Source organism: Corapipo altera, unplaced genomic scaffold (genome assembly GCF_003945725.1).
Source record: "Corapipo altera isolate COAL_440 unplaced genomic scaffold, ASM394572v1 75, whole genome shotgun sequence".
In the NCBI taxonomy this organism is placed as follows: Eukaryota; Metazoa; Chordata; class Aves; order Passeriformes; family Pipridae; genus Corapipo; species Corapipo altera.
In genome coordinates this window covers 1,169,022-1,181,777 of record NW_020884887.1, presented here as the reverse complement: position 1 = coordinate 1,181,777, position 12,756 = coordinate 1,169,022, and the positions used below count along the sequence as shown (strand labels likewise).

General features: G+C 40.3%; 1 protein-coding gene across 1 annotated transcript in view; it reads left to right on the top strand.

The window, feature by feature from the left end:
* Positions 1-2,844: 2,844 nt before the first annotated feature.
* DOCK2 (dedicator of cytokinesis 2) overlaps positions 2,845-12,756 on the top strand; it is a 165,379-nt gene continuing 155,467 nt past the window's right edge. Inside the window, exons 1-2 of the mRNA XM_027643547.1 lie at positions 2,845-2,991; positions 10,663-10,746. Of these exons, the coding sequence (XP_027499348.1) occupies positions 2,955-2,991; positions 10,663-10,746 (121 nt within the window). The 5' untranslated portion in view covers positions 2,845-2,954. The remainder of the gene's footprint in view (positions 2,992-10,662; positions 10,747-12,756) is intronic.

Sequence of the window (12,756 nt, the reverse complement as noted above, 5' to 3'; positions counted from 1 at the left end):
GCATTACTAATTTTTTTTTCTAAATAGAAATAACTTGTTAATTAATGCTACAAACAAAATCCCAATCAGTGCCATCCCAGTTATCTCTTACCCTCAGGAACTACTTCCCCTCCACTACTGGAGTTTCCTTGGAGTGTGTAAGTTTTTCATCTTATGCAATATTTGTGTGCATCTCATGCACAACTACAGCAGGTGGGGGAACATGTCTGGCATTCAGGCTTTGGTTTGGCCATAATATACTTAAGGTTTTGTGCCTGAGAGTCCTTTGTACACTGTCTTTTTTGGTTCTGTTTTGTCACAGCAGTTGCTTTTTTTTGCAGCTGCTCACAGATCTTGGCTTGGAATAGAATTCAGAGGCAGTTAAATGCAACTTCTGTGTTCTGCTCAAGTTCTCCTGTATGATGGAAATTAGCACAGCTAAAATTGGCTAATTATAAAGTCAGCATCTTACAAGATCTTGTTTTCTGGAACCAAGAGCAACGTTAAAGGAAGCAAGAATTGTCTCCCTTCCTCTGCCTGCCCCTCAGCCCCCAAAAGGGAAGTTCTACCTGTGAACTCCCTGGACAGAGACTTTCATCTTTTGGGGAAGTCAGGAACTTTTTGCTTTCCTTAAAAGACTTCCTGTCTGAAAAAAAGACTTAAGGAAAAAATGACGAGGTATGTGAAGGTGATGAATCTGTCCACTGTTTTCTGTGGAATATTAATGTGGAATGGTAACTACATAAATAAACTAACTTGGAATAAAAGCCTCCCCTGCCAGAGGGTGTAACAATTATCCACCTTAATTCTCTAGAGCGATGTTGGGATTTGTCCTCTGGTGTAAGAACAGGATTTTAGGGTTGCTGTGCATGCTTTGCTCTGGGTGCACTTTCCTCTTGCAGCTAGAAAAGGATTTTGTTCCTCAATGCATTTCTTGGGAGTTACAGCTCGGATTTTTCCGCCGCAGTCAGACGGGGTTGTCTGAGCCAATGGAGGTGAAGCAGCAGCAGGTTCTGGTCGAGGAGTTGCAAAAGCATCATCGTGAAAGTTTCAGGGGAGGAAGTCAGAGCAGATGTGTGCAATGCTGAGCTGGGCGTGGGGAAGGGATGGCACATGGGAAGCAGCGATGCCTGAGGGAGTTTGGGTCCTCAGATCAGCGTTTGTGGGGAGCTGGGATGGTGTGAGGGGAAATGTGAGCTCTGCAAAGAGCCCAGTCCCTGGGCGTGTGCTGAGCTCTGCACAGTCACAGCCAGGCAGCAGCAAAATGTTACCAACTGGATCCCAGCTTGAAGGTGAAATTCCTGTATTTTAGATAATTTGTTTTCAAAAGATAATGGTATCAACTAGGTTTAGTAGACCTACATGAGGAAGCATAAGCATGTTTGCAAGTAAGTGCTAGAAAGGATTTCCTCAGCACTGTTGTGTTACAGGTAAACCCTATAAGGAAGAGAGATGTAGAACAAGAAAATAACACATTATCCTTTAGGCCGAATAGGAAATGGGAAGAGGGGATTTGCTGCAGCAGGGATTGGGAGGAGTAAGGAAGATAGTTATCACTGGTTAGGAAGCTGTTGCTCAAATCCCATAATGTAAACTAAAAGATGAAATGATTCAGCCTCAACATATTTTTTTGACAGAAGAACAAGATAAAATCGATGTTCCATGGGTGGGAAAGATTTAGAACCTGTAAATGAAGCTTGTTGTCTGTAAATGGAGATAATGGATGTTACTCAGAATTTAGCCCACTTTAGTTAATGTAACGTGAATTTCAATGTTATTTTAGGGGAAAGTAACAAGCTAAACCCTTTTGCTAAGCTAGTATGTAGACATGGTGAAGATTAGGGCAATTCAAGCAAATCTGGTAAAGTTTAAAGTGATTTTCCTCCAGAAATATGTATCAGAATTCCATGTGCAATGAGATAGACTGGCAGTCTGAGCTCCACATGATTGCTAGTTAGAACCAAGAAATAGAATGTCATGTATTATCCAAAATATCCTGAGGAATGTAGCGTAGCAGTGTTAAACAGTTTGGATAAACAGTGATTGCTAAGTTGCAATATAATATCCAGAGGACAGGATTGTCACGTGAATTTGTTGTACTAAGCAGGAGATCAAACAAACAAACAGTAAATCTTTGCAAGCATTTTGTGTTTTTTTAAGTCCAAACTGTAAGTAAAGTGAAGTGTGACATACTTGCCTTCAATTAAGTGTATTGTCCTTAATCCACATTACAAACAACTTGGATTGATTTTTTGCACATCCAAAATGTCCTTATGGCAGTTAGCTCACGTAGCAGTTGTAAATATACCATAAATTGCTTTTTCCAGTTTTGTCTGGACAATAAGTCTTTAAGAAAGTGCTGCTTTGTTTAGAGACTAAAGAGAAAGTCTTCAACACTTTTTCCTGCAAACATAAAATGACAGAACTAAGAAATGGGTGCGGTTTCAAACGCGGCTTTGTCTTCATGCTGTTTCCCTCAGGAGACGTGGACTTGCAAAAAAAAAAAAAGACAAATCCTTGTTCCAGGACAGGTTAGAAGAGAGCAGGTTTTAAGATGTTTGATCTGTGAAGTCAAACCTTTCAAGTGTGGTGTTGGTGAGGGTTTGGGAGCTGAAGGGAGGCGTCACTGCAGCCGGGCTCACACACGTCCCCAGTTTGGGGCTGGTGCCGCAGAGCACTGCCCTGGGTTTGCTCCTTTGCTGATGTGTTACCACCAGTATCGAGCAACAGTAACACCCAGTTTGGGATTCCCCTCCCCCATGACACGGGGTGCGATGTCTTGAGTTGAGAAAAGAGGAAGGAAGCTCAGAACAGCAGCAAATCTCACAGCTGCCTCCGCCCGCTCCTCGGTGCCGGTGCTGGGGAACGTTGCTCCTTCCAGGCCTGGGTTGGTCACTCATCCTCAAGGCTGCAGCCCATCAACCTTGGATTCCTTGCTGGTGGGCATCCTTTGGAGCCTCAGGGATTCATGTGTGATGGCAAGATGGCACAAGACCGAGAAGACTGGCGTGGGTATGTAACTGAGCTGCCATTTGGGTTGTGTCTCTCTACCTCCTGAGCAGGATGTGGGCAGGTGTTTGCTCTGCTGTGATGAATTAACACTTTCCACCTTACCTTGGTGGTTTCGTTGAAATGATCCATTTTGTACAAAGCTTTAATCCTTCAATCAGAATGGCAGAAAGTACACAAGTGTCAACTTTCTCACTCTCAAGTAATGCAGCTTGGTATTTTAGAAACAGACTGAGTAACTTGCAAAAAGTTACTCATGTGTTGTTTAATGCCCAGCAGCCAGAAATTATGGAGAACAAACGTAGGGGAAGGGGAATCCTGCAGTTGCTTCTGCAAGATTGTCACTTGTGGTTAGTGTTACAGAAAAAAATCTGTATTTCGGCTGGTAAGTGGTATTTTTTGGAAGAGAAGTTATCTTCTTAATCTGAGTGATGTTAACTTGTATAAAGGGTTGAATTGCTGTTTAAAAAAAGCCTTAAAATTAGAAATCAAAGCTAAAGCACTTGAAAGATGCATACTAGTACTCTGTTATTAATCTTCTAAATTCTTCTAAAAGACATTTTTTACTTGAAATAGGCCATGGTGTCTTGTGATGCGCCTTAAAAACAAAAAAATCCACCCAAATGGCTTCATGAAATAAAGTAAATCATCAAAGCATTAATAAGAGGAAAAGAATGTTTTCTTGTTCAACTTCCATGTGCAGCAGTAGCAGAATTGTGAAATGGAAGCAGCCTCTTGTGGTTGCAGTTTATATTACAAAATAAAGGGTATGTAAATATTTTCTGTTTCAGCTTTATAAATAGTAGAAAATACTTAATTTTTGCACTTGTAGTAGTCTCTGTGGCATTTGGAAAGTGCAGCAAACCACATGTAATAAAAACCCCCTTGTGAAATATATTACTTGGTAAATTAATGCCAACCCAGCAATGTTGGTTTTTATGTCCAAAGCAGAATATAATTTAAGCTCTAGATAAGGTCACTGGGAAGAACTGACACTGGATCCTGGTGGTTTTTCTTTTGCCCTGTTCTTGCTCTCCTGCTGCTCTCACCCATGAGCACACAGTGATTTTAATGGCAAAGAGAATCTGAACAACCTCTGTCCTGCTGTGTGGTGACAGTGGGAACTTGTTGCTTCTCTGCTCACCCTAAGTCCATTTCCTGAGTTAACCAAGGTTTTTGTGTAACACTGGATTATAAGACACTTTATATTTGTATGTAAAAAATCCCAGTTGCAGCAGTGCTGTGGTTTAGTCTGTCACAAAGCAGAGTGGGCAAAATGGGAACAATAATCAAATGGACTTCCCAGCAAAATCAGAATACTAGTTACTGAAGTATTCATACATGTAACTTTCTGGTAGGTTGTCCTCAGCAAGAACATTCTGCCTCTGCAGAATTCAAGTACAATTGCTTGAAGTTGATAGATGAGTACAAATTCAATAATCTGTACCTTATACTCAGGAGTTCCTTTTCTTAGCCAAGCTGTTGGTTCACAGTTTATTTTCCTTTATCTTGGAAATTAAATGCATTCTTTCATTATATAAGCTGGTGAGAAAAGTGGGAGAATCTTTCACCCAGAATAATTAAAATAATCAAACAAACCCAAACAAGCGTCTACTGCTGGTTCTTTTGTCCTATATCATAAATTAAATAAATTTATGCTCTTAGAGATTGGCAGAAAGAGTCTGATTGCTAAACTTTACTAACTTTACTCCATGTGTTTCATTTGGTTAATGAGGCCTCAAATATGAGGTACTAACAACTATATCCACAAATGAAGAGGTTTTTAAATTTATAGTCTGTTGTAGTCATGTCTCCTGTGTCTCAGGAAAATAAGAAATATGGGCAAACAGAGTCGACTGAGTCATAAAGTCTGTGAAAGGTGAAAAGCTTTTGGAATAATACACACTGGAAGCTTTTTGACCATATAGGGTTATCCTGTCTTAGGTGGTTTTGGAAATCTTTGGTTTTAAGTGTCTGGTTACAATTCTCATGTTGAATTTTCAAGCCCTTTGTTAGAAGTGAGCCCAATGCCCTCAGTTTCTGCTGATGGGCAGAGTTTCAGTTTGAAAGAGTTGGGCCCACTGTGCTTTGGATGAGCAATGTTGTGCTGCAGGTGACATTTGGAAAACCACATCATCCCATGGCCATGGTAGAACCCAGCCTGTGTGCCCTCTTTTGTGTTTCACTTGGTTAATTGGGATGGTCCAGGTGGCAGATATTAAACTCTGTGCTTGGAAACCACAATCCTGATTTTACACATGAAACTTGTTCTTAGTCTTGAAGCATTCCCAGCTTAAATATGTGCTATTTCTGTGGACAAGACAAGATGGAATAGTCATGGTAAAAGTGGTTTTGGATGGCAGGTTCCTGATGGAAAGTGTTTGCTCTGTGCTCAGACCTTAAGGGAAGTTACAGACTGGTGAAATATGATGTTAGAATGCTAAATTCAAGCGTCAGATTTACTCCTGTCCTGCTGAAGCTGAAAATGGATGTTTGTCAATTTGAAGCAAAAATCGTGGAGGGTAGTGGGTGACTTTTTTGTAAGTGTAGAAAAGCTCATGCTCAGCCTGAGAGTGAAGGGGCTGTCTTGTCTGATTTCATTTGCTGAATGCCTCTGAAAATTATTTTACATCTCTAAAATCTAAACAGATTGAGCTGTAAGGGAACAGAGCTTTGTTCAGGGCAGGTTGACTCCTCCATGAAATGTAACCCCTGAACCCACCAGGCTGTTCCAGCTGCTTGGGAAACAAGAAAAGGCAAACTGAAATAAGATGAAAACAAAGCTAAGAAAGGGATTTTTTTCATCCATGATCTTTCATTAAAATGAAAAATTACAAATATCTTGTTCTTCATGAAGACTTTTAAGAAAAGTAACAGTGCTACTGTTTTATATGAACAGGTAAAAATTCAGAGACAATATCTTTTTATAACTAGTTAGGCATGTTAGAACTTCCTGGTTCTTATAATCCATGCTGGCTTTGTTGTGTTTAAGAAAGAAAATAAGTAGCTCAAGTCAGCTCAAACCTCCATCTGTCCCCAAGGTTAAGCATGTGAGGAAACCTGTGTTCAGTTGTTGTCTGAGATAAGTTTGTTTCCTGAGAACTGAAGAGTTCCCCTTGGAGCACAATTTTCAATAAATGAAATCAGCCTCTCACCCACCCTGAGGTGAGTACCTGTGAAATATCCATCAGAACTGTGCCCATGTTCACGTTTGCTCTGTGAGATCTGAGGGGGGGGGATCCTTAATTCAGAGCACTGGAACATAAATTTCATAGATATTTTTCCAGAAGTTAAGAAATCCTGTTGGGACTGCATAATATTTTCACCTAAGGTTTGTCACCCTGATTTCATGAGAAGAAAATGGCAACTGAACATGAAGAATTGATCTTTTATGAATAGTTTATTACTCATAAAAGTGGAGCTGTAATATTTAAAAAATAAAACAGAACAGGATTTTTGCTGAGGCTCTTAATTAGAAATTGTTTGAATATGCAAAACACTTCATCAGTTATTACATCCAAATCATACCTAATAGTCCTCATATTATGAAAAAGTGAAATTAGGAGCTGGCTCAGAGATACTTCAGGAATTTTTTTTCAAATTCAGTCTAAGTGGAAGGTAGCCAAGGAAACCAACTCGAAACATGGATTTTTACTAAAAGGTGAGTCCCAAAATGGAACAAGGTAGTGCTTGTATTTCTTATAAAGGGCAGAGCAGGGACTGCACATGAAGGGAAAACAGGCAGAAAAGACAGGTAAGATTAATAGGATAACAAATGGTTTCAGTGTTGCATGTCTGTGGGATTTTCCTTGCTTACCCTTCCCATCTTGCAGTAGCTTACAGCCTAATCACATAAATAGCCAGAATATGGGGTTTTAAAGCAAGTGAATATTGAAGAAATCCATCTTTTTGAGGGAGGAATTCTCATACCTAGGTCACTGTGACTTTTCTAGAGTGTTTTGTGTGTGAATGTTCCCAAACAAGCTACAAAGGATGATGATTTTTTGTTGTTGTTGTTCTGCTTGTCTTTTTCTAAATTGAGGAGGACATGAAATTTCAATTACAAAATGTTAACTGTTTTTTGGTGCTTGCTGAATTTATATTTTGATAGGAACCTTAACAGTGTGACTGTTTTGATTTGCTTTGTATCTTGGAACGTTGAGTGAAATGTTCTTTAGAGATTTTCATTGCTCTGCTCTGGAAAATGTGCCCAATCCCTGCGTGGTGCAATGGAACAGCTCCACAGCCACACGTGTATTGAAGAGCATCCACACCTATATATGGGTGGGGGAATGTGTATATCATATCCAGCAGGTCTGCCTTTAAGAAATAAGCAGGAATTAAATGGAAATAGAAGTTTTCTTCAGCCCTCATGCTCATTTTTTGCCCCTGGAATGGACACTGGGAGATGTCTTCAGTTCTGGGGGTGAGGGTGATGCACAATCACAGTCACTGTCCTTACAGCAGGTCCTGTTTGGCTGGGCAAGAAAGGAATCTTTGGGCATTCTCCATGGACACAATGGGAATTGTTTCCATCTTCCTGAGGTACAATTCTAAGCCCCCTTGTGCTGGAGCAGGGGTCAGTTTGGAGAGCTGTCCATGTCAGCAGTTTGACCTGGTACTTTTGCTCTTTAGCTCCTCTCCTGAGCGAGCTCAAGCCTGGAATCAAAGGGAGTTTTTCATTGGGCTGTTTGTTTGTTTGTTTTCTGTCATGTGTGTGCTATAAAATTACCACCGAGGTTGTGGTGAACTCTAAAAAAGATGGGTTTTATTTGCTCATTCAGGGGAAATTTGCTGTGTTCTCAATGAAGTGTGAAGTCCCTCTTTAGGAGCACAGGAGTTCAGAGCACTCTCTGTGCCTTTCTGGGAGAGTCTGACAGTGTCTGTGTGCAGATTCCCTGCTCATGGGAACACCTTGGCCTGGTGCTGCCTGCTGGGGAGGGCATCTGCCAGCCAAAGCTCCCCCACTAATCTTATTGCCTTGACATCAGCTGGTCCTGAGGTCAGTAATCACTGTTGGGATTTAGAAAGAATGCTGGGGTCTCTGAACAACCTCCTGTGCCTCAGGGATCCTGACTCACAATGGATTTATGGTTGAGATAGAGGATGCCAGGGAGGGGAGAGGTAGGAAAGTTCTTCAGACAGGTTTTATTTCTACTGAATGGCGAGTCTACTTTTAAAAAGCCAACAACCTGTGGTGGGTATCCCACCAAAAAATCTTAATTCCCTACTGAGTTTTCATATTTTTGAGGAGCAAAATGAGTTAAATATGTGTCTGTACACCATGCACACACAACCCTGAGGAGCACCATACACAGCCTCTCCACAGAGGGTGGAGGAAAGGGAACTCTTCTCATGGCTGGTGAACTCTGACGGGATACTCCCAAATATAGGAGGGTCCCAGTTTGTAAGGGAAATGACATCACTTACAGCTGACAGAAAACATCACTGGATATAATACTCAAATTTTCATTCACAGTTAATAATCAAAAATTAGCAGGTATGATAATTAAGCTGTAGATAGGATGTACAGATGTAGCTGATGGTATTAAGTTGTCTGTTTAGAGGTTTTTGCAATGGTATATGGAAGCTTATCAGTGTTTCTTGTCACAAAACGTCTGGGTAGGTCTACAGCTTAAAACTTTGTAAAGGGATTTGTTAAACTCATCCTGCCAAACAATCCAAGCTCTACAGTAAAATCTCTCTTGTTCAGTTTCCACTTACTCATTTAGAGAAGTCTAAGCTGATAGAGCCACTTCCTTTGTCAGTTTGTTGCTGCACTTTTCAATATATTCGTGGCTGGTAAACGAAGCTTTTAAGGGAGCAAAACCAAAATGCAACACAAATATATGACTCAGTAATTTGAATCCACGTTTTGAGACAGCTACAACTGAGTAGAGCAGTGCATATTTTGAAATCTAAAGCGTGTGGTAGTCAGCAGTAACCTTCATTTGCATGAACATTTCAGGCAAAAAGTAAGAGCACACACATCCCCCACATCTCCCAAACACCTCGGTGGAAATGTGTCTTTAAATGTCGTGTTAACTTAGCAGGGGTTTGGCCATCTTTCACTTCTTGAAAAGAAATCACTCAGAATGTAACTGCACATGTGCTATACACACATCTACTATTTAATTTCAATTTTGTGTGCAGTCCTCTGAGCATCACTGAGGGAGTGTCTTCAAGATTCTCTTGGATAAATGGCTGAATCTGGACAGCAGAGCCTCACTTCAAAGTTATTCTTTATTTTCTCCTCCCCTTGTGTTGAATTGTTCAAGCCCTGCTCTATCTACTCAGGAGGAGGAACAGCTGGGAACGTCTCTTCATGTAAAAAAAAAAAAAAATTAAGAACCATTAAGTCCAGTAAGCCTCTTACATCGGAGATTCCTTCTAATTTCTGTTCTAGAAATATAGCAAATATAAAAACCCCAGCAAACATAATGTATGGAATACATGTAAAGTAACAAGGATGAATCTATTTAGCTCTACACTCCTACCTTAGGCATTTTCCTGAAAGGCAATTTAATTGGAGCCTTTAAACATAATTCAAAGTAAAATGTTTAAATAAAGTGTGTCCCCAGTGTACATTTTGGCCTAGCAGAGATTTAATATCCTGCTTTAGAAGCCTGGATGGGGGAGGAGCAAAAGGAATGGGGGAACATACTGAAGGTGGGCTCTGCTTTATAAATCAGTGTTCCCCTAGTCCCAAATGCTTCCAGTTTGGATGGACTGGGACACTGGCAGGAGCAGGGCAGAGAGCTCTGCTGGCCAACACCTCTCCTACCCCAAGCAGGTCGTGCTCAGTGCCGGTGTTCCTGTTCCTACCTGCACAACTTTGAGTTTCACCTACATATTTTAATACTTTCCTGGTGTGATTTAACTCCAATAAGCACTTCTACTCTCTAATGCTATTGTTCAAGTCTATAACCAAGCCCATGAAGAAAAAAAAAAATTACAGAGGCACATGGTAACCATAGCAGCCCACATCCTGTAGCCCTAGAACATCAGAACTGGTAAGGAGGCTTATTTTCTTGAATTCTCTCTGAAAGTACTGTTTCTTAACCACATAGAGATAAGCTTCTGATTAGAACACTTTTAAAATCCACTGCTCCTGTGTTCTTTTCAGAGTCATACAGAGAATACAGAGAACTGTGAAACTTTATACTCTTTCCATATGAAACAGTTTCATGTTAAATTGAAGCGTCTAAACCCAGAAAAGGATTCAGGAAATTGTTTCTATAGGCAACTCTGTGCCCTTTCTCATCAGTGTAGCTGTAAATTTCTGTAAACTGTGTGCTCAAAGCCCTTGAATCTGCAGACAAACAATTCTCCAGCACCGTGAATGTGTATTTATTCAAGACCTGCATCCTAAATCCTGTGCAGAGCAGGTGATGAAGAGCTTGTTCCCACATGCCTGCTGAGGTTTCTGTGGGGTTTGTTGATTATTTCTTGTTTGTTTTCAGCACTGGCCGTTTTCACCACCTTTCCATTCTCACAAGCAAAGAGACAAATTAATGGTGACAAATGGAGCTTCTTTATAGAATTGTGGTTCTGCTTGTCTATCATAGTGTGCTTATCCCAGTATCAGAGTCTTAATATCCATGTTTGGTTTTCAGTTTAATTGTAGTGTCTGGCTGTATTGAAACATAGTATTGTCATCCTTTAATTTTTCAGCTATATACAATTTCAAAGGCACAGGAATACCTCAACTACCTCTTCAGATTGGTGATGTGGTCCATATCTTGGAGTCCTGTGAAGGTAAGTCACTTGCCTTCAACTAGAGGTTTCTTTGTGAATGACACAGTCCTTTCACTTCACAGCAATTCCCTCTGTTACATCAGTGGTGGTCTAATACTCTTATTTTTAGTGGTGGTAGTGATCTATTTTGAGGAAGAACCTATCCTTTTTTGAAGAGCCAAAATTAGACATATTACAGTACATGTGGTTTTTTGGGAAGCCATTACCAAATGAGGAAGTCATCAAGGTGAACGCAGAGTTTGTGAAGTTTGTGCCAGCTTTGTAAGATACCTGATGGAAGGGACATTAAGTTTTAATGGAGTACATTTTTTGCCTCTAAACTAAATATTTGTTGCTAGGAGACATTCAGAACCCTTGTTATATAAGAAGGAAATCTAGTATGTTAAAGAAATGAGGGTCTGCATGATAGAAACATTTCTGAGAACCATCCAACTTGCAGAACATGGAAAGCAGCAAAAGTCCAAGTCGTTCATGATCTGACTGAATTCTCTCTAAATGTGCCAAAGCTACTGAATTTTTTATTAGCATACCTAACTCACAGCAGTGAGGTGTCTCTAAGTGTCATTGTAACAGTAACGATATAGTGATGTCCTCGACCAGGTTTAAAAAAAAATTAAGAAAAAAATTATGAAGTGCTTAAAGCTTTGCAAAATGTATTGTAAAATTATCTTCTTCAACCTATTTCTGCTGATCCAGTGGGTCTGTTGTATCTTACTGCAGTAATGTTCAGGAGAAGGGTCAGCTGCTGCATTACACAGTCACAGGCACAGCCTGGTGTTGGAAGGCACTCGTTGTGGTCACAGGGCTGCAAAGGCTCTGAAGCTGTTTGAGCCCAGCCCACTCCCCTGCAGAGAGTTCTGCATGGAAACAACAAAGAATTTGAGAGAGGAGCATCTGAGAAACCACATTTCCAATACATTGGAGCACATGGTTTTTCTTCTACTTGTAAAATTCGGTATCTCTAAGCATCAGTGAAAACATTGCTGTCACTCCTTAGACAGGCAGCAGATGAATCTCTCAAAGTCACAAGTAATGATCCATGGCCTCTCCTAAAATATGCAAGCTCTGCAGAATTCTTTAAGCCTCCATTCTAAGCATTTTGGCTCTGGAAAAAACACGTGGGCAAAGCAGAAACCTCCTTAGCCCTGTGCTCTGTGTTAGTTGCAGAAATAGCACTTAAGGTTTCTGATCCCTGTGGTACATTTGTTGTCAGCCCAGAGAGTTGAGTGCTCATCTCATGGGGTTATTTTTTATATGAAGTCTTTTCTGAATCCCCTGCCCTTGATACCTTGTCTTATGAAATATGTTTGCCAATGAAGAAGCAGAATTTTTCACATTGTGTGAGTGAAGTTCATCTGTTATCAGATATCTTAAAAATATGCTGCCAGCTGCAGCTGGTGAGTAACCAACAGTGACAGGTTCTTTCCTGTGCTCATTTTACGTCCTATTTTAGTTGGTTTTGCGTGCAAAAATTATATGCACAGAACATACATGTGCTGTCACAGCAAATGGGAGGAAATAGATTTTACACACCTGACTGTAAACTGAGGCTATGTGCAAATAATTCAGTTTTAGAAGTAAGATGGAATTTCACTGTTGACAAAGACAGTGAGGGAAAGAATACCAGTGCAAAAAAAAACCTGAAAAAAATATGTCCTGAGTCTTTTTTTTGAGGTCAGTCACCCTCCTGTGACTTTTAACATCATCTTTCTGACAGCACTGTTTGGGCTTTATTTTTTTTATGTTTTGATTCATGGCTGAAATACCTGTGCTGTCTGAGAAACGGTGAGAGGGAAAAAGTGGTAGGGAAGAGATCATAACTGTTCATGAAATTATAGTTAGAAAACATATGCCTTTAGTCATAAAATACTCTGTTTGGGATGAAAACGTAGTATTTAACAGAGTTAAATAGTGTTGCTGTGGAGGTGATTTTGCGTGATGCGTGTGTGCACAGTGGTCATGGCCTCTGCTGTAATTCAGGAAGGTTGAACTCTGCATTTTATGTTTTTT